This window comes from Rhinopithecus roxellana, chromosome 9, assembly GCF_007565055.1.
Source record: "Rhinopithecus roxellana isolate Shanxi Qingling chromosome 9, ASM756505v1, whole genome shotgun sequence".
Classification (NCBI taxonomy): Eukaryota; Metazoa; Chordata; class Mammalia; order Primates; family Cercopithecidae; genus Rhinopithecus; species Rhinopithecus roxellana.
The window spans coordinates 60,764,841-60,786,374 of record NC_044557.1 but is presented as its reverse complement, the minus strand read 5'-3'; the positions used below and the strand labels follow the sequence as shown (position 1 = coordinate 60,786,374).

The 21,534-nt window shown below is 40.0% G+C and overlaps 1 protein-coding gene across 2 annotated transcripts in view; it reads right to left on the bottom strand.

The window, feature by feature from the left end:
- The window catches only part of CPQ (carboxypeptidase Q), a 502,032-nt gene that overhangs the window by 251,105 nt on the left and 229,393 nt on the right, over window positions 1-21,534 (bottom strand). For both annotated transcript variants that reach the window (XM_030937692.1, XM_030937691.1), the window contains exon 4: window positions 11,497-11,704. In XM_030937692.1, coding sequence (XP_030793552.1) covers window positions 11,497-11,704 — 208 coding nt within the window. The remainder of the gene's footprint in view (window positions 1-11,496; window positions 11,705-21,534) is intronic.

The window sequence follows — 21,534 nt, the reverse complement described above, 5'->3', positions numbered from 1 at the left end:
GCATGGTATTCCACACAGCATTGCCTCTGACAAAGACACTCACTTTACAGCTAAAGAAGTGTGGCAATGGGTGCATGCTCATGGAATTCACTGGTCTTACTATGTTCCCCATCATCCTGAAGCAACTGGATTGACAGAATGGTAGAATGACTTTTGAAGTCACAATACAATGCCAACTAGGTGACAATACTTTGCAGGGCTTTGCAGGGCTCGAGTGAAGTTCTTCAGATGGCTGTGTATGATCTGAATCAGCATCCAATACCGGGTACTGTTTCTCCCATAGCCAGGATTCACAGGTCCAAGAAACAAGGGGTGGAAGTGGAAGTGGCATCACTCACCATCACCCCTAGTAACCTACCAGTAAAATTCTTGCTTTCTGTTCCCACGACATTACATTCTGCTGGCTTAGAAGTCTTAGTTTCAGAGGGAGGAATGTTGCCAGGAGACACAACAATGATTCTATTAAACTGGAAGTTAAGATTGCCATCTGGACACTTTGGGCTCCGACCACGTCTAAGTCAACAGGCTAAGAAGGAAGTTATAGTGTTGGCCAGGGTGAGTGATTCGGATTATCAAGATAAAATTAGTCTACTATCCCACAATGGAGATAAAGAAGAGTATGCATGGAATACAAGAGATCCCTTATGGCATCTCCTAGTATTACCATGCCTTGTGATTATGGTCAATAGGAAACTACAACAACCCAATCCAGGCATGACTGCAAACGACCCAGACCCTTCAGGAGTGAAGGTTTGGGTCACTACACTAGGTAAAAAACTACGACCCACTGAGGTGCTTGCTGAAGGCAAAGGGAATACAGAATAGGCAGTAGAAAAAGGTAGTCATCAATACCAGCTACAACCACATGGCCAGTTACAGAAAGAGGACTATAATTGTGAATACTTCCTAGTTAAGAATATGTGAATGTATACACTTGCACTAAGAAAACACCTTCATTTTCTTTTATCATGTGACATAAGATTTATTGATTTCATCAGTATTTAAGTATTGTTAACTTTATGTAATAGCATTTAAGTTAAGGATTAGTGTGCCCCTGTTGTACAAGGGACAGCTCTGTTATGTTAGGCATAATTACTGTCTTTATTTGGAGATTATATATGATTTCAGGAGATGTGTATGGGTTCAAGTTGACAAGGGGTTAACTTGCCATGGTTAATATTAAGTGTCAACTTGATTGGATAGAAGGATGCAAAGTATTGTTCTTGGATGTATCTTTGAGGGTGTTGCCAAAGGAGATTAACATTTGAGTCAGTGGACGGGAAGAGGCAGACCCACCCTCAATCCGGGGGGCACCATCTAAGCAATGGCCAGTGAGGCTAGAATAAAGCAGACTTGCTAAGTATTCTGACCTCCATTTTTCTCCCGAGCTGGATGCTTCCTGCCCTCGAACATCAGACTCCAAGTTTTTCAGCTTTTGGACTCTTGGACTCAGAGTAGTGGTTTGCCAAGGGCTCTTGGGCCTTCGGCCACAGACTGAAGGCTGCACTGTCAGTTTCCCTACTTTTGAGGTTTTGGGACTTAGGTTGATCCACCACTGGCTTCCTTGCTCCTTAACTTGCAGATGGCCTATCATGGGACTTCACCTTGTAATCGTGTGAGTCAATCTCCTTAATAAACTCCTGTTCATATACACATATATCCTATTAGTTCTGTCCCTCTATAGAGAACCCTAATATATCCAGCAAAGTAGGAGCTCAATAAATTCCTATAGAATTAATGGAGGAATTCTCCTACTCACCCAAACTGCACTTCTACTTCTTTTTCTCTCATATATCCAAACTTCAACAACTCCTGCCAACTTTATTTCCAAACATTTTCTGAATCCTTCTCCTCTTTTCCAACACTATTTAAACTGTCTTGGTTCAAACTCTATTATCTCCTGGCTGAATTTCAATCTTTGCCTACTCAAAAGGATGCAGTGGCCAGAGTGAGCTAAAATGCAAACCTACTGCTAAAACTCTGCAGTGACTCCCTGCTGCCTATAGGACAAAGCCCCAGCCCTTCACATGGCATGCCAGACCCACCGTGGGCTCTCTCCTAATGGGCCTCTCCTATTTCTCAACTTCTGTGTAAGTTCTCCCATCTTAGGAAAGGGTGATATTTATATCCAGAAAGGCAAAATAGTCTACTAACAAAATATAAGAGACAGGATGCAAATTTTACAGGCTATGTACAGAGCATACTGCCCATCCCAAGCTATTGCTATAACCTTTGTGCCTCACACATACCAGATACTCAATAAATAAATAGATGCTGAATTAATGTAAGAGCAATTGAAGAAAAGAATATAATACAAAAACACTAAAACATAATCTACCCAGCGAAACTCATGCCTCTATCTTACTGTTTCACAAAATGTTTCATGTGAGGATACTCTGAAAAAAGTGTTCCATGATCAAAAATGTGCAGAATACTGCAAAGCTACCTCTTAAAGATTCCCAATGCACATCAGCACATTAAAGGCTTAAGAAGTACCACAGAAAAAGTGAGCCTGTTTAACTTTTTGAATAGGAATGTTCCCAACTGTATTTGCACACAGAATTTAAAAACAAAACAAAACAGCAACACACTTACTTTGTAAATAATGCTCTTCTCCAGCACTAGCTTTAGAAAGGGCTTCCACAATGTCTTGTTGCTATTTAATAGTACACAGAATTTACCATTATTTTGATGATAAATTTCATCTTTAAGTATTTTTTTCATCTTTCAGTATTTTTTTAATAATGGAATTTTAGGGCTGGCAATGACCTTCAAGCTTTTTCAGACAAAGTACCTCCTTCTATAGATGAAGGATTAAGCCATTCAGCTTATTTGTGGCAGAAATAAAACCAGAACCAAAGCCTCACAACACCCATCTAGTCTTCTTTCCATTACTTCACATCAGCGATTTTCAACTTGGGGTGGCTTTTGTCCCCCAAGGGACATTTGGCAATGTATGGAGACATTTCTGATGCTCAGCACTGTGGGAAGTGTGGTGTGGGGTAGGAAGTGAAACTAGTGGTTAGTGGTCAAGGATGTTGCTAAATATCCCGCAATGCACATGACAGCCCCTCATGACAAAGAATTATCTGGCCCAAAGAGCCAATAGAGATGATGTTGAGAAATCCTGCCCCACAGTAAAAAAAGAAAGAGTGAAGTATTCAGTTAACAAACTAGAGTTTTCATTTCAAGCTTCCCCACTAGCCTTCACAGTACTGCACCATATTTAAAATAATACTGGCATATAAAACTGAATTTGTTCTTTGAACTCATGAAAATAACTGCTGGAAGAAAAAGGCATGTTAAAAAAAAAAAATTCGCTGCATCAAGACCTTATCAAAATGGGTTTGAGTACCATCAACCGCCAACGACTCCAAAATCCCACTTGTCTTTCCATACAATAACTTCAGAATAATTCATGAATATATTAACATTTTAAAAATATTGCCTTTACTAAGCAAACCTTAAAATAAAACCTAAGAAATTGCTGGGGATCAAAAGAAATGGGCCAGCCCCAAGAGTCAACATTAGAGAATCCATTATTGGTGAGAGAGTCCAGTTTAGAATCAGTTTGTCCTCCGGTCAGGTCAATTCAAGCACAGCCTTCCTTCTGTGTTTATTTGTTCATTTGTTTGTGGAAAATCATGAAAGCATCATAAATTAAAACTGGAAAAATACTAAGGGGGCTAAAGTCAGAGCAGGTTGACCCCGTACTGGGTGCTACACAGAGACGCCCACAAGGCAGCCCTCGCTTTCCAAGAAAGCAGCTCACTCTCAGGAGTATCCTCTCACCAGTTTCCTCAACAGGTTAACGTACTATGGTTTTGTAAGATGTGATCATTGATCATGTTAGCCTGGTCAAAGTGTACATTTGAACTTTCTGCACTATTTTCATAATAGTTGTGAGTCTAAAATTATCTCTAAAAAAAGTTTATTTTACAATATAATGCGATTGGTAGTGCATCTATTTTGACTTTTTCTGCTGCCCTCTGATAAAGAGGGACCTGAGTAGCCGATTGATGAAGGGGTGTGAAGTGGCACAGGGGAATAAGGCATCATAAAGAGTCATTAACACCCCAGAAGTGATGCATTGATCAGATCCTCTTCCAAAGTGACAAGGAGCTAAAAAGAAATGACCCAAGGAGGACTTGGAGGGAGGATACATAAAATCAATGGATCAAGCACAGGAGACTTTCCCAGGTGAAACTCCTTCATGGGTGCTCTAAGGAAACTCTGAGACAACAAAGGACAGTGGATATGAGAGCTCTTTGTGCTTAGGGAAAAGATGTCAGGAGAAAAAGCATGAGAGAAAGTACAATTTCTCCTATAAAAATGACCTGGTAAGGATGGCACTGCCTATATCCTGAATCAACGTATAGCCCTCAAATTTAGACACCATTCAACTAAGGAACGCCCACGCATAATGGGATCTCTTAGAGGTTAAAAGAAAGGGGAGTCTAGAAATCTAGAGTCATATTCCAGATGTGTTTGTATCACACATCTGCTGTGTCCTCTTGGACAAGTTCTCTTTGGTCCATTTTCCTAATCTGAAAGTCATGGAGTTTGTACTAAATCTCTACGATCCCTACTCTCTGTCTCTGCCTCTAAGACTATTTTAATTGTTAGGATAACCTCTACAGAGTTAATATAAAATAAAACCTATTCACAGATGGCAAGAAGTTTCCTCTGAATTTTCAAATGCAAAGTAGTTCCTTAATAAGTGGGGGTAGAAATAATATTGCTATTTTAGTACTATGAAGTATCAGCTCAGAAATCAAAAAGCACTAATTTTCACCTACTCGGATTTATTCTCAACCATAGATGGGTCTTAAAGATACCATGATTTCCCAGGAATGAAGCTGTCTGAGAGAATGGAGTTCAGAGGCTAATGTCAGAGCTTCCAGAGGACTGCTGTAGCCCCAGAGAAGCGCACTCATGCACACTGTCCAAGATCTTCTGGGTCCTGCACAACATGTCTGAATCACAGGAGAGCACAGTTTCTGAGGAAGTCAGAGTGGAGTGAAAATTCTGGGCTTAGAGGAAACAGAATGTGCCACCATGGGTTTTTTGGAAAGAGGGTGGATTTTAGGTATATAATACCCCTATTCTGCTATTTTCACAAAGTGAAACCCAATAAAGTATTTGCATTATTGGCATCTTTATTTTTATTTATTTATTTATTTTTGAAACTGGAGTCTCGCTCTGTCGCCTGGATTGGAGTGCAGTGGCGCAATCTCAGCTCTCTGCAAGCTCCGCCTGCTGGGTTCACGCCATTCTCCTGCTTCAGCCTCCCGAGTAGCTGGGACTACAGGCGCCAGCACCACGCCCGGCTAATTTTTTTTTGTATTTTTTAGTAGAGACAGGGTTTCACCGTGTTAGCCAGGATGGTCTCAATCTCCGGACCTCGTGATCCGCCTGCCTCGGCCTCCCTGGGATTATAGGCGTGAGCCACCGCACCGGGCCTATTGGCATCTTTTTAAAGCCTGTGGTTAATTCAGTCCAGGCTTATGGATGAATTATGCAACAGGGTTTTGAAATGTACTAATACTTTATCAATCACATATACACTCTTCTAAAGCTGAAATTTACCACATATTGCCCATGGGTTTTGGGCCAAAATAGAAGGATTATTTACATGCTAACTGCTTTACTTTTATTAAGGTTCTGTGCATGGATGATGAGATGTAAGGAACTATGCTGGGTGTTATCACTTAACAGTATCTATTAGCCACTGCCTAGTGTTAGTTCCTGCAATGGTTTGCATATGTCACCCAAAAATTCATGTGTTGAGAACTGAATCCCCAGTGCAACATGGCTGGAAGGTGGGGCCTAATATTAGGTAATTAAATCATGAGGGTTCTGCCCTCAGGAATGGATTAATATCATTATCACAGGAATGGGTTAATTATCTCAAAAATTAGTTTGTTATCAAAGGGAGTTTGGTCCCCTCCTGCTCTCTTGCTCTCACCATCTCTTGCCCTTCCACTTTCTGCCATGGGATGATGCGGCATGAAGGCCCTTGCAAGATGCTAGTGCCATGCTCTTGAATTTCCCTGTCTCCAGAACTCTGATCTCATTTCTGTTCTTATAAATTACCCATTCTATGATATTCTGCAATAGCATCATAAAACAGACTAAGATACCCACCTTCCTCCCCTTTGCCTACCTTCAAGTCTCCAAAGATGTTTGCATTATTCTGCAGGCAGAATAATGGTAATTTCAACAGACCATCTCCTTTTAAAGAGATAATTTCCACTGCAGCTAATTTTATAAGTTATTTAGCACCACTATTCTTTAGTATACTATGGAGCAAAGTAGCAAGGGTGTGTCAGGCAGAAGTTAAGTCAACCTAAATTATAAAACCAACTTTTAAGTTACTGTCTGCATTACTGATAACTTAAAAATGAATGATTTCAGGAAAATCTGCTAGACTTTAGAGCAGAACTCCTTCCCTGGCCTATGAAAGATCAGTTCTCAGTTGACCTTGATCTCCACCAGACATTGCCTTTCACCATCATACATTTCCTTTTCCCCTTTCTTCATTCTCATTTTCTGTTCATTTATGAACAGTACCATATAATTTCTTCTTACTATAACTGCCTCCTATCTAACCCTGACTCCCCTGTCTGTCTTTTTTCCTCTGTCTTCTGCTCACCTCTGATCACTCACCTCAGCATTTATCTATATCACAACCTTTATCTTATAAGAAACAGGAGAGAGGGACCTGAAAGCAGGGAATCACCATGTTGATATCAAATGTTTTAAAATAACTTTGAACTTCATTGCAAAGAAGTATGGAAAAGACCAGAAGAAAAACAATCGGGGGGAAACAGTGAGGGCCTGAATTAAGGCTGTAGTAGCAGGCAAGGTAGGAACAGAATTTTCTTTTAATATGCTGAAAATAGACTGAATAGGATATGATACCTGACTGTAGGATAGTGATAAAGGAGAAGGAATGAAAAATAACTTGAAGTTTTGTAACTTTGCTGATAGATAAATATGGTTCATTTAATAGAAACAAGAAACTAAGACAAAAAATCAGGTTAGGAGGGAGCCAGTGTGTTCATATTTGGACATGTCGAGCTACATTCAGCAGTGAGGTTCAATGTGCCAATGAACAATCGGTATTCTAAAAGGGCAGTAAAACTTCTAGATTTAAAGACGATCGAGATTAGTAACATCCTCCAACCATTTTTTTCTTTACTTATTCTTTCACTTTACCAAAATAAAATATGTGTTGAGAAGCCACTGCATGCCAAGTCCTGAAATAGCCATTAGAGGCGGGAAAAAGGAAAAGAAAGGAAATAGAGTTAACAGAGTGCCTGCTCTCAGGGCATTTGCAAGTTGTGCTGGGAGATGACAACGTAACAGTGGCATGAAGTGTTGGGATGAGGGGAATGTTACCAAAGCAGTCTTCATGGAAGAAGTGGCATTTATTGGGGATAAGGCAATTCTTTTTCAGGCTCATTAGCCAACCTAAGACCTGAAGAGGGATTTCATGCTTTTTGCTTTGCCTTCACAGTCTGTATGTCCCCTGTGGTTCCAGGCCAGTTAGAATGCAGATTCCCTCCACAAAATGCAACCACAGATTTGACTTTACTGTGCTAATTTTCATTTTTTTCTGTGGAAGTAATGCTGTTACTTCTTTGTGGAAGAACTTTTGTTAAACTTCTACCTTTTACATATTGGTAACAAAGTATTTATGATCGACTCTTGGAATTCTAGGCAACATCCTAAATCTCATGATTGCTCTGAAATTGTCCATCTACCTTCTGGGAGAAGGTGCTACCCTGACAAAACACAGAGTGAAGCATCTTGACAGATAGAAGGCCAGTCCAGCAATTCCTAAATTTAGGCCAGTCCAGCAATTCCACTTCAAGATATTTACTCAGAAGAAATGAAAACATCAAGTCCATGGAAAGACTAGTACAAGAATGTTCACAAAACCTTTATACACAATAATCAAAAAACTAGAAACCACCCACATGTTCATCAACTGCTGAATGGATAAACGAATTGTCATATATCTGTACAATGAAATATTACTCAGGGATATAAAGGAAGAAACAACTGAATCAACAACATGGATAAATCTCAAAAGCGTTATGCTGAGTGAAATAAGCCTGACCGAAAACAACTACAAATTATATTATTTCACTTACGTATGAAATTAAAAAACAAAAACAACTATAGCACTAGAAAGGAGATCACTGGCTGCCAGGGCAGGGTGGTAGAGTTGGAGATGGACTACAAAGGAACTTGAGGGAAACTTTGGGTGGTGGAAATATTATATATTATAATTGTGGTAGTAGTTAGTTACATTATACATTTTCCAAACTCATCAAATTGTACATTAGATTGGTTGATTTATTTTATATAAGTTATACCTCAATTCAGCCAATTTTAAAAAAATAAAAGAATGAGCCAGGCTGAGCTGATAAATAGGCCCAAGCTCTCCCAGCCAGAAGATGTTTATGGCCCTCGGGAAGCTGTCAGATATCTTAGCCCTCTGGCTCTCAAGAATTCCTCTGCCTAAATACTTCGGCCTCAGATTCTGAGACTCCCTAGCTGCTACAGACTAAGGATGCTAATAACTCACTCTCACCCTGCCACCCACCTGCCTACAACCTCAGGCCAGCTCACCCAGCCTGCTCACCCAGACAGCAATAATATTATAATCCTAAACCCTTCAAGCCCTAGGCTAGCTACCTGATGATGACAAAACTTTATCCTGGAACTATTGACTGGGGAAAATACCTGAAAAGGATTACACTTTAAGGCATCTGACTATTTAGCGTCTGAAATATAGACTTTCGGCTCTTCTGTTGTTATGAGTTTCCTAAAGGGACAAGAGGTTGGGCTTATCTGTTTGAAACCACAGTTTCTCTATAGCTGTCTGACTCCCTGTGATTCTACTGAGTTCTTGTTTTCCATCATCCCTGTGGCAAAAGCCATGGTTGATGTCCAGGTCCCTGAAGAAGATGATTTTGGAAGAGGGAAAGGAGTCCTGAACTTAAAATGAATCTTTACTGCAGTATAGCCCTCAAGTCTGGGAGAAGTCCTGAGTCCTGAGTTTCCCAGTCCTTAGTCTGGGAGAAGTCATATGCAGAAGACTTGTTTCTTCATCACCAAACGCCATCACTCTTCACACTTTCCTTCATCCCACTGATGCTGTCAAACTAAATACAAGCCTGAAATTTCTAAATAACATTTCTAAGTTCCATTTTTAGAATTTCAATAACTAATGTATGAGATTTGCACCAGAAACCTTATAAAAAGTGTTTATTGCACACTTTATGCCATACAAAGGAAACTTACATTCAGTGAGCTGTGATGTGCCAAACACTCCATGTCTGTGATGTGCCCAACACTCCATGTCTATGATGTGCCAAACACTCGACAAAGCTATTTAATGTGCCTTACCTAATCTAGTCCTCACAATAATTCTGTTAATTACTTGCATACTATCCCATTATTTGCAGATAAATTCATAAACTCTGGAAACTGCATATAAACTGGTTTAAAGCTTGGTTTAATAGTCACAAGATCCTGGGTTTGAATTCCTTCTTAGCTGCCTACTAGCTGTGTGGACCTTGGGTAACTGAGTTTCCTTGTAGGTTTGTTTTCTCACGTATAAAATGAAGAAATTTCATGATTTAGATCTGTGTCCCTCCCCAAATCTCAGGTAGAATTTTAATTCCGAATGTTGGAGGTGAGGCCTGGTGAGAGATGATTGGATTATACGGGCTGTTTCTCATGAATGATTTAGCACCATCCTCTTGGTGCTGTTCTTGTTTAGTAAGCTCTCATGAGATCTGGTTGTTTAAAAGTGTGTGGCATCTCCCCTCCCCTTTGCTCCTGCTCCTGCCATGTAAGACACCTCACTCCCATCTTTGCCTTTTGCCATGAATGAAAGCTCCCTGAAGCCTTCCTAGAAGCAGATGCCACCATGCCTCCTGTACAGCCTGCAGAACTGTGAACCAATTAAACCTCTTTTCTTATAAATTACCCAGTCTTAGGTATTTCTTTATAGCAATGTTAGAATGGACTAATACAGAAAATATATCCAAATTCATAAGCTTTGAAAGGATTAAATAAGATAATTAACACAATAGGCACAATAAGTATTAACTATTGGTTTTATCTCAAATGCCAGGCTAGCTTCAAATGGAAAAAATACAACACATATGGACAAATACCACTCTCAACTGTTCCGAGGTTGAACTTGCACACCACAAATACCATTCTGTCCTGCAATTACTCCTGCCCTTCTTCAATCAATGTGGTAAAACTTTTATTTTTTATTACTTAACCTTTAGATTCAGGGGATATATGGACATATGGTGTGAGGCTAAGGTTTTGGCTTCAGTTGAACCTGTCACCCAAAGAGTAATGTAGTACCCAGCAGGTAGTTTTTTTTAATTTTGCTTCCCTCTCTCCCTCCCCCATTTTGGAGCCCCCATTGCCTATTCTTCCGATCTTTTTTCTTTTTTTTTTTTTTTTTTTTTTTTTTTTTTTTTTTTTTTTGAGACAGAGTCTCGCTCTGTCTCCCAGATTGGAGTGCAGTGGTGCCGGCTCACTGCATGCTCTGCCTCCCGGGTTCACACCATTCTCCTGCCTCAGCCTGCCAAGTAGCTGAGACTACAGGTGCCCACCACCATGCCCGGCTAATTTTTTATATTTTTATTAGAGACGGGGTTTCACCGTGTTAGCCCGGATGGTCTCGATCTCCTAACCTCATGATCCGCCCACCTCGGCCTTCCATAGTGCTGGGATTATAGGCTTGAGCCACCGTGCCCAGCCTATTCTTCCAATCTTTATGTACGTGTGTACCCAATGATTAGCTCCCACTTGTAAGTGAGAACATGCTTTTTGTTTTTGTTTCTTTGTTAATTCACTCGGGATAATGGCCTTCAGTTGTGCCCATCTTGCTGCAAAGGACATGATTTCATTCTTTTCTATGGCTGGGTAGTATTCCATGGTATATATAAGACCATATATATTTTTTTAATCCAGCCGGTGGGCACCTAGGTTGATTCCATGTCTTTGCTATTGTGAATAGTGCTGCAATAAACATTTGAGTGCAGGTATCACCTTAGTAGAACAATTTACTTTCCTTTGGTTACACATACAGTAGTGAGATGGCTGGGTCAAATGCTAATTATATTTTCAGTTAATTGAGAAATCTCCAAACTGCTTTCCACAGGGGTTGAAGTAATTTATAGTCCCTCCAACAACATATAAGTATTCCTTTTTCTCCACAACCTCACCAACATCTATTATTCTTTGACTTTTTAGTAATACCCATTCTGACTGGTATGAGATGGTAAACATGGTAAAATTTTGATGAGAAAAAATATATATAAAGCTTCTGCCTTCGATGAATATATGAGGACCATCTAGGTGGTTTCATGTTCTCTCTTTCCCAAACTATCTCTAATAACTCAAACTAGAAGAGGAAACTGTATTCTTAGGCCAGCCTTCTCCTTCACTCACCTGTTCTGGATATTTGCTCCCAGTGATCTCTGCTACAGTGTTGAAGGAATCAGTATCTGGATACGTCTTTGCCCCCATCTTTAGCTGAATGACAATTTTGATCCCACGAGAAGCCATTCTTGACATCATTTCTGCATCTTCCACCGTAATACAGGCTGTTGGAATCTCGGGCACGCCATCCTGGTATTCCTGAATACCTGTGTGAGGACTTGAGAGAAGAAGCCACCAGGTTACCTTGAAAGTGGAAACAGACCAAAAGACTTTTTTGAAAGCACCTGTATATTGATATTTGACTTCCACTTAGCTTTGTTTGCATCTGGGAAACAGGAAAGGTGGGTAGTATTGATTTATCTGCTTTTGATGTGAATGTAATTTTTATTTTTTGTCAATAATAAATTAGAAACTTCAATTTAATAATCATCATATGTAAATTATTTGATAATTTGGATGATCCTTCAAAGTTGCAAATTCCCACAAACTCTGAAAGACATAACAGTGCCTTCGTGATCAAAAGGTACACACATCTGTACAAGGAGACAAGGGAACTCTGAAGTTTGTCAAGGCTGCAGACCAGAAGATCCACATGTCTGGAATAATACTGGCCCAGATATATGTAGCTCTGTGGTTACTGCCTGCCAGTGGGCCTACTCTCTTCCCACCCAAACACAGAGGTCTAAATATATAACTCCACATTGGTGGTAGAACACCACACAGGAAAAGTATAGAATAATGTCTGGGAATATATTCGTATTCTCATGAAGAAAAGTTGCTGAATAAATCCAGGCCCTTAATTTTACTGCCACAAGAGAAAAAAAATAACTGTTACACTTTTGGCACTAAAGGAGAAATACCATCCCAACTGGTCAGATTTTTTCCTGCTAATTTCTATATGTTTCTTACATTCATAGAAACTTACAATTAAAGCCTATATTAATCTGCTGATTCCAACTCTGTATCTACTAATGAAGCTTATCAAAGTCATTTTCTAAAATTGCCCTTTCAAACGGTTCCTTTTTACCCCTGAGATATGGCTTCAAACCCTCCCAAGCCACAGAGCTCTCAGGACCAAACTGTCACAGCTTCCAAGTGCATGCCATAGTCTATTCCTATCTTCTATTAAAGCACAGGCTAAAAACTTCCCTTTTGAAAATTAGTTTTTTCTTTTCATATTTCTATATTTGTTTCAGCTTATCTCATATTTACAAAACAGCTTTCCTCCTCCTTTCACTTACAACACATTTCTCTCCTACAGATGATAGCTTGGTGCTTATCTCCTATAGAAGCAGCTGCAGTCTCCACATGCACAAACACAATGATGCAGTCTTATCTCTAACTATATTCTTGGTGTGATTGTATTGTTGTAACCATATTTTAGGTGACTATTTACTTAGAGAAACTGCAATGTAGAATGGTTAAAAACAGAAAGTCTGGAGCAAGACTGCTTGGGTTCAAATCTGGGCCTATTGCTAATTGGCCCGGGGCAAGTTACCCACATCTTTGTTTCAGGGGCATCATCTATAAATGGAAGTGATAATAATACCATTTCATAGAGTTATTTTGCAGAAATAATTAATATGTACAAGTAAATCACTTACCCTCCAACACATTAATCAACCAATGCATTTTAAATATTTATTTTATTAACTTGCCTATTCAATTATCCCTGCAGAAACTGTCTAATCTGAAGTGATTAGTACCATCTGAGTATACCCTCTATGAACATTTCTAAAAAGTAGACTGCAGGCCGGGCACGGTGGCCCACGCTTGTAGTCCCAGCACCATTGGGAGGCTGAGACGGGCGGATCACAAGGTCAAGAGATTGCGACCATCCTGGCCAACATGGTGAAACCCCGTCTCTACTAAAAATACAGAAAAATTAGCTGGGTGTGGTGGCTAGCACCTGTAATCCCAGGAGATTACAGGGTTAGTGAGGAAGGAGAATCACTTGAACCCGGGAGGCAGAGGTTGCAGTGAGCCGAGATCGCACCACTGTACTCCAGCCTGGGCGACAGAGCAAGGCTCCATCTCAAAAAAAAGGGAAAGGAAAGGGGAAGGAAAGGGGAAGGGAAAGGGAAGGGGAAGGGAAGGGGAAGGGAAGGGGAAGGGAAGGGGAAGGGAAGGGGAAGGGAAGGGGAAGGGAAGGGAAGGGAAGGGAAGGGAAGGGAAAGGGAAGGGAAGGGAAAGGGAAGGGAAGGGAAGGGAAGGAAGGAAGGAAGGAAGGAAGGAAGGAAGGAAGGAAGGAAGGAAGGAAGGAAGGAAGGAAGGAAGGAAGGAGTGTACTGCAAATTTTATTATTCATCAAAAGAAGTACAAAGACTTATCTTCCAAACCCAGAACTTGGAATACAGAGACCCTGAGTCTAAATCCCTGGGATGCATATAATTTACTCCAAATTCTGGTTCATGTTCTGGGGTCACATAACCTAGGTCAGACCCCAGCTCCAGCATTCTTTGCAACTAAGATTACCTCTTTGTTTCTAAATTTCCTCATTTGTAAAGTGGAGAATAATGTTAGCATTGACCTCATAATATTGCTATGAAAAATAAAAGAGAGAGTATACATAAAGGATTTAAGACAGTGTTTGGCACATAGTAATTACTTAGTAAACATTAGTTGTTATTACTTCTTCGGTGCTAATTTTTCCCACTGAGCTAGTGGAGTGATTAATGACCAAAAATTACCTTGCAACATGTAGGAAGACAATCTAAATATTTATTATTCATATTACCTTACGTGATGTCTGGGATTCAACAAACTCTCCTTGTTCTCAGACTCTTACTCAAGAGAAGGTCAGTATAACACTTCTTAACAGGCTCTTTTAAGTAATGTTTCTAGACATATTTGTACTTATAGGTTACTGGTAAGATTTCTTAAAGTGGGGACAGTGAGCTGGGCATGCACCCATGGCTCAGCTGAGGAGATGGCACTGAAAGACATCTTCTAATTTTAATTTAAGATATAAAAACCTTTGAATTTGTTTCTGAAACTAAGCATGTCTTCCAGTGGTGGAGCATCTATCATTGTTTCATAGAAGGAGGCAAAATGAAGACTCAGTTTTATTTAAAATCCTCTACTTTCACTGTAGTAAAATTACTCTAAAGGGACCAATCAGCATAAACACCACCTTCCTGTCTTCATTTACAAGCCTCTTCTGCGGTTTATAAAAGCAAAGGGCAAGCTACCAAGGACGCCATCACAAATCCAAATAAGATTTAAAGATGAATAACAATCCTCTATAAACTCTTCCAAAAAACAGAAGAAGAGGGAACCCCTCTCAACTCATTCCACAAGGCCACCATTACTCTCATCAAAATCAGACAAAGATATCACAAGAAAACTACAGACCAAAAATCCCTTATAAATATAAATGCAAAATATCCTTAACAAAATACCAGCAAACAGAACCAGCAACATATAAAAAGGATTACATACCATAAACAAATGGAATTTACCCCAGGAATACAATGTTGATTTAACATCCAAAAATCAATTGATGTAATATACTATATTAATATAATAAAGGACAATGCCACACGATTATCTCAGTAAATGCTGAAAAAGTATTTCACAGAATCTAGCACTATTTTATGATAAAATCACTAATCAAACTAATGAAAGAGTACTTCCTCAATCTGATAAAAAGCATCTACAAATATCCCACAGCTAACATCATATGTAATGGATAAAGACTGAATGCTTTTCCCCTGAGATCACAAACAAAGATTGTGTCCCCACTCCTAGTAAACATTTTACTGGAGATTCTAATCAGGGGAATCAAGTGAGAAAAAAGAAATTTAAAAAATTCCATATTGGAAAAGAAGAAGTAAAAATATATCTTTTCACAGATGACATGATCTTTTTGTGAGTAAGTTAATATTTCTTTTTTTTTTTTTTTTTTTTTTGAGACGGAGTCTTGCTCTGTCACCCAGGCTGGAGTGCTGTGGCCGGATCTCAGCTCACTGAAAGCTCCGCCTCTCGGGTTCACGCCATTCTCCTGCCTCAGCCTCCCGAATAGCTGGGACTACAGGCGCCACCACCTCGCCCGGCTATTTTTTTTTTGTAGTTTTTAGTAGAGATGGGGTTTCACCGTGTTAGCCAGGATGGTCTTGATCTCCTGACCTCATGATCCGCCCGTCTTGGCCTCCCAAAGCGCTGGGATTACAGGCTTGAGCCACCGCGCCCGGCCGTAAGTTAATATTTCTAATAAAATGTTATTCTAACTAATTATTTAGTTTTGTATTAATGTATTTTTAATATTGAAGCCAAATTTCTAGAAAGAGTGACATGATCTTATATACAGAAAATCCTAAGGAACACACACACACACACACACAACTATTAGAACTAATTAAGAAGTTCATCAAGGTTATCAGATAAAAGACCAGTATACAAAAATCAACTGTACAGCAGCAATGAATAATGCAAAAGCAAAACAATAGCAAAGAGTAATCTGAAAATTAAATTAACTAAGCAATCCATGTAATCATAATAAAAACAATAAAATAATACAAATAAATTTATCCAACAAATGAGACCTGTACACTTAAAACTATAAAATATTGTTACAATAAATTAAAGATCTAAATAAATGGAAAGATGTTCATTGTTTATAAAGTAGAATACTTAATATTGTTAACATGGCAATGCCCCCCAAGTTGATTTACAGATTTAATGCAATCCCTATCAAACTTCCAGCTGCATTTTTTAAAAAAAACAAATTGACAAGCTGATTATAAAATTCATATGGAAAATCATTCAAAATAACCAAAACAAGTTAGAATAAAAAAAAAAAAGTTGGAGAACTCATATTCCATATTTAAAAACTTACCATAACACTATAGTAATCAAGATAGCATGGTACTAGTATAAGGATAGATATATAAACCAATAGAGTAGAATTGAGAGTCCAGGGGGCAGAGCAAGATGGCCGAATAGGAACACCTCCAGTCTCCAACTCCCAGCGTGAGCGACACAGAAGACCGGTGATTTCTGCATTTTCAACTGAGGTACTGGGGTCATCTCACTAGGGAGTGCCGGACAATCGGTGCTGATCAGCTGCTGCAGCCTGACCAGCGAGAGCTGAAGCAGGGCAAGGCATCGCCTCACCTGGGAAGCGCAAGGGGGAAGGGAATCCCTTTTCCTAGCCAGGGGAACTGAGACACACAACACCTGGAAAATCGGATAACTCCCACCCCAATACTGCGCTTTAAGCAAACGGGCACACCAGGAGAATATATCCCACACCTGGCCGGGAGGGTCCCATGCCCACGGAGCCTCCCTCATTGCTAACACAGCAGTCTGCGGCGATCTAACCGCAAGGCAACAGCGAGGCTGGGGGAGGAGCGCCCACCATTGATGAGGCTTAAGTAGGTAAACAAAGCCGCTGGGAAGCTCGAACTGGGTGGAGCTCACAGCAGCTCAAGGAAACCTGCCTGTCTCTGTAGACTCCACCTCTGGGGACAGGGCACAGCTAAAAAACAACAGGGGAAGCAGCAGAGGCCTGTGCAGATGCGAACGACTCTGTCTAACAGCTTTGAAGAGAGCAGTGGATCTCCCAGCACGGAAGTTGAGATCTGAGAACGGACAGACTGCCTGCTCAAGTGGGTCCCTGACCCCTGAGTAGCCTAACTGGGAGACATCCCCCACTAGGGGCAGTCTGACACCCCACACCTCACAGGGTGGAGTACACCCCTGAGAGGAAGCTTCCAAAGTAAGAATCAGACAGGTACACTCTCTGTTCAGCAATATTCTATCTTCTGCAACCTCTGCTGCTGATACCCAGGCAAACAGAGTCTGGAGTGGACCTCAAGCAATCTCCAACAGACCTATAGCTGAGGGTCCTGACTGTCAGAAGGAAAACTATCAAACAAGAAGGACACCTATACCAAAACCCCATCAGTACGTCACCATCATCAAAGACCAGAGACAGATAAAACCACAAAGGTGGGGAAAAAGCAGGGCAGAAAAGCTGGAAATTCAAAAAAAAGAGCGCATCTCCCCCTGCAAAGGATCGCAGCCCATCGCCAGCAACGGATCAAAGCTGGTCAGAGAATGACTTTGACGAGATGAGAGAAGAAAGCTTCAGTCCATCAAACATCTCAGAGCTAAAGGAGGAATTACGTACCCAGCGCAAAGAAACTAAAAATCTTGAAAAAGGAGTGGAAGAATTGACAGCTAGACTCATTAATGCAGAGAAGGTCGTAAACGAAATGACAGAGATGAAAACCATGACACGAGAAATACGTGACAAATGCACAAGCTTCAGGAACCGACTCGATCAACTGGAAGAAAGAGTATCAGCGATTGAGGATCAAATGAATGAAATGAAGCGAGAAGAGAAACCAAAAGAAAAAAGAAGAAAAAGAAATGAACAAAGCCTGCAAGAAGTATGGGATTATGTACAAAGACCAAATCTACGTCTGATTGGGGTGCCTGAAAGTGAGGGGGAAAATGGAACCAACTTGGAAAACACTCTTCAGGATATCATCCAGGAGAACTTCCCCAACCTAGTAGGGCAGGACAACATTCAAATTCAGGAAATACAGAGAACGCCACAAAGATACTCCTCCAGATGAGCAACTCCAAGACACATAATTGCCAGATTCACCAAAGTTGAAATGAAGGAAAAAATCTTAAGGGCAGCCAGAGAGAAAGGTCGAGTTACCCACAAAGGGAAGCCCATCAGACTAACAGCAGACCTCTCGGCAGAAACTCTACAAGCCAGAAGAGAGTGGGGGCCAATATTCAACGTTCTTAAAGAAAAGAATTTTAAACCCAGAATTTCATATCCAGCCAAACTAAGTTTCATCAGTGAAGGAGAAATAAAATCCTTTACAGATAAGCAAATGCTTAGAGATTTTGTCACCACCAGGCCTGCCTTACAAGAGACCCTGAAGGAAGCCCTAAACATGGAAAGGAACAACCGGTACCAGCCATTGCAAAAACATGCCAAAATCTAAAGACCATCGAGGCTAGGAAGAAACTGCATCAACTAACGAGCAAAATAACCAGTTAATATCATAATGGCAGGATCAAGTTCACACATAACAATATTAACCTTAAATGTTAATGGACTAAATGCTCCAATTAAAAGACACAGACTGGAGAACTGGATAAAGAGTCAAGACCCATCAGTCTGCTGTATTCAGGAGACACATCTCACATGCAGAGACATACATAGGCTCAAAATAAAGGGATGGAGGAAGATCTACCAAGCAAATGGAGAACAAAAAAAAGCAGGGGTTGCAATCCTAGTCTCTGATAAAACAGACTTTAAACCATCAAAGATGAAAAGAGACAAAGAAGGCCATTACATAATGGTAAAGGGATCAATTCAACAGGAAGAGCTAACTCTCCTAAATATATATGCACCCAATACAGGAGCACCCAGATTCATAAAGCAAGTCCTTAGAGATTTACAAAGAGACTTAGACTCCCATACAATAATAATGGGAGACTTCAACACTCCACTGTCAACATTAGACAGATCAACGAGACAGAAAGTTAACAAGGATATCCAGGAATTGAACTCATCTCTGCACCAAGCAGACCTAATAGACATCTATAGAACTCTCCACCCCAAATCAACAGAATATACATTCTTCTCAGCACCACATCACACTTATTCCAAAATTGACCACATAATTGGAAGTAAAGCACTCCTCAGCAAATGTAAAAGAACAGAAATTATAACAAACGGTCTCTCAGACCACAGTGCAATCAAACTAGAATTCAGGACTAAGAAACTCAATCAAAACCGCTCAACTACATAGAAACTGAACAACCTGCTCCTGAATGACTACTGGGTACATAACGAAATGAAAGCAGAAACAAAGATGTTCTTTGAAACCAATGAGAACAAAGATACAACATACCAGAATCTCTGGGACACATTTAAAGCAGTGTGTAGAGGGAAATTTATAGCACTAAATGCCCATAAGAGAGAGCAGGAAAGATCTAAAATTGACACTCTAACATCACAATTAAAAGAACTAGAGAGGCAAGAGCAAACACATTCAAAAGCTAGCAGAAGGCAAGAAATAACTAAGATCAGAGCAGAACTGAAGGAGATAGAGACACAAAAAACCCTCCAAAAAATCAATGAATCCAGGAGTTGGTTTTTTGAAAAGATCAACAAAATTGACAGACCGCTAGCAAGGCTAATAAAGAAAAAAAGAGAGAGGAATCAAATCGATGCAATAAAAAATGATAAAGGGGATATCACCACCGACCCCACAGAAATACAAACTACCATCAGAGAATACTATAAACACTTCTATGCAAATCAACTAGAAAATCTAGAAGAAATGGATCATTTCCTGGACACTTACACTCTCCCAAGACTAAACCAGGAAGAAGTTGAATCCCTGAATAGACCAATAGCAGGCTCTGAAATTGAGGCAACAATTAATAGCCTACCCACCCAAAAAAGTCCAGGACCAGATGGATTCACAGCTGAATTCTACCAGGGGTACAAGGAGGAGCTGGTACTATTCCTTCTGAAACTATTCCAATCAATAGAAAAAGAGGGAATCCTCCCTAACTCATTTTATGAGGTCAACATCATCCTGATACCAAAGCCTGGCAGAGACACAACAAAAAAAGAAAATTTTAGACCAATATCCCTGATGAACATCGATGCAAAAATCCTCAATAAAATACTGGCAAACCGCATTCAGCAGCACATCAAAAAGCTTATCCACCATGATCAAGTGGGCTTCATCCCTGGGATGCAAGGCTGGTTCAACATTCGCAAATCAATAAACGTAATCCAGCATATAAACAGAACCAAAGACAAGAACCACATGATTATCTCAATAGATGCAGAAAAGGCTTTTGACAAAATTCAACAGCCCTTCATGCTAAAAACGCTCAATAAATTCGGTATTGATGGAACGTACCTCAAAATTATAAGAGCTATTTATGACAAACCCACAGCTAATATCATACTGAATGGGCAAAAACTGGAAAAATTCCCTTTGAAAACTGGCACAAGACAGGGATGCCCTCTTCTCACCACTCCTATTCAACATAGTGTTGGAAGTTCTGGCTAGGGCAATCAGGCAAGAGAAAGAAATAAAGGGTATTCAGTTAGGAAAAGAAGAAGTCAAATTGTCCCTGTTTGCAGATGACATGATTGTATATTTAGAAAACCCCATCGTCTCAGCCCAAAATCTCCTTAAGCTGATAAGCAACTTCAGCAAAGTCTCAGGATACAAAATTAATGTGCAAAAATCATAAGCATTCTTATACACCAGTAACGGACAAGCAGAGAGCCAAATCAGGAATCAACTTCCATTCACAATTGCTTCAAAGAGAATAAAATACCTAGGAATCCAACTTACAAGGGACGTAAAGGACCTCTTCAAGGAGAACTACAAACCACTGCTCAGTGAAATAAAAGAGGACACAAACAAATGGAAGAACATATCATGCTCATGGATAGGAAGAATCATTATCGTGAAAATGGCCATACTGCCCATGGTTATTTATAGATTCAATGCCATCCCCATCAAGCTACCAATGAGTTTCTTCACAGAATTGGAAAAAACTGCTTTGAAGTTCATATGGAACCAAAAAAGAGCCCGCATTGCCAAGACAATCCTAAGTCAAAAGGACAAAGCTGGAGGCGTCACGCTACCTGACTTCAAACTATACTACAAGGCTATAGTAACCAAAACAGCATGGTACTGGTACCAAAACAGAGATATAGACCAATGGAACAGGACAGAGTCCTCAGAAATAATACCACACATCTACAGTTATCTGATCTTTGACAAACCTGAGAGAAACAAGAAATGGGGAAAGGATTCCCTATTTAATAAATGGTGCTGGGAAAATTGGCTAGCCATAAGTAGAAAGCTGAAACTGGATCCTTTCCTTACTCCTTATACGAAGATCAATTCAAGATGGATTAGAGACTTAAATGTTAGACCTAATACCATAAAAACTCTGGAAGAAAATCTAGGTAGTACCATTCAGGACATAGGCATGGGCAAGGACTTCATGTCTAAAACACCAAAAGCAACGGCAGCAAAA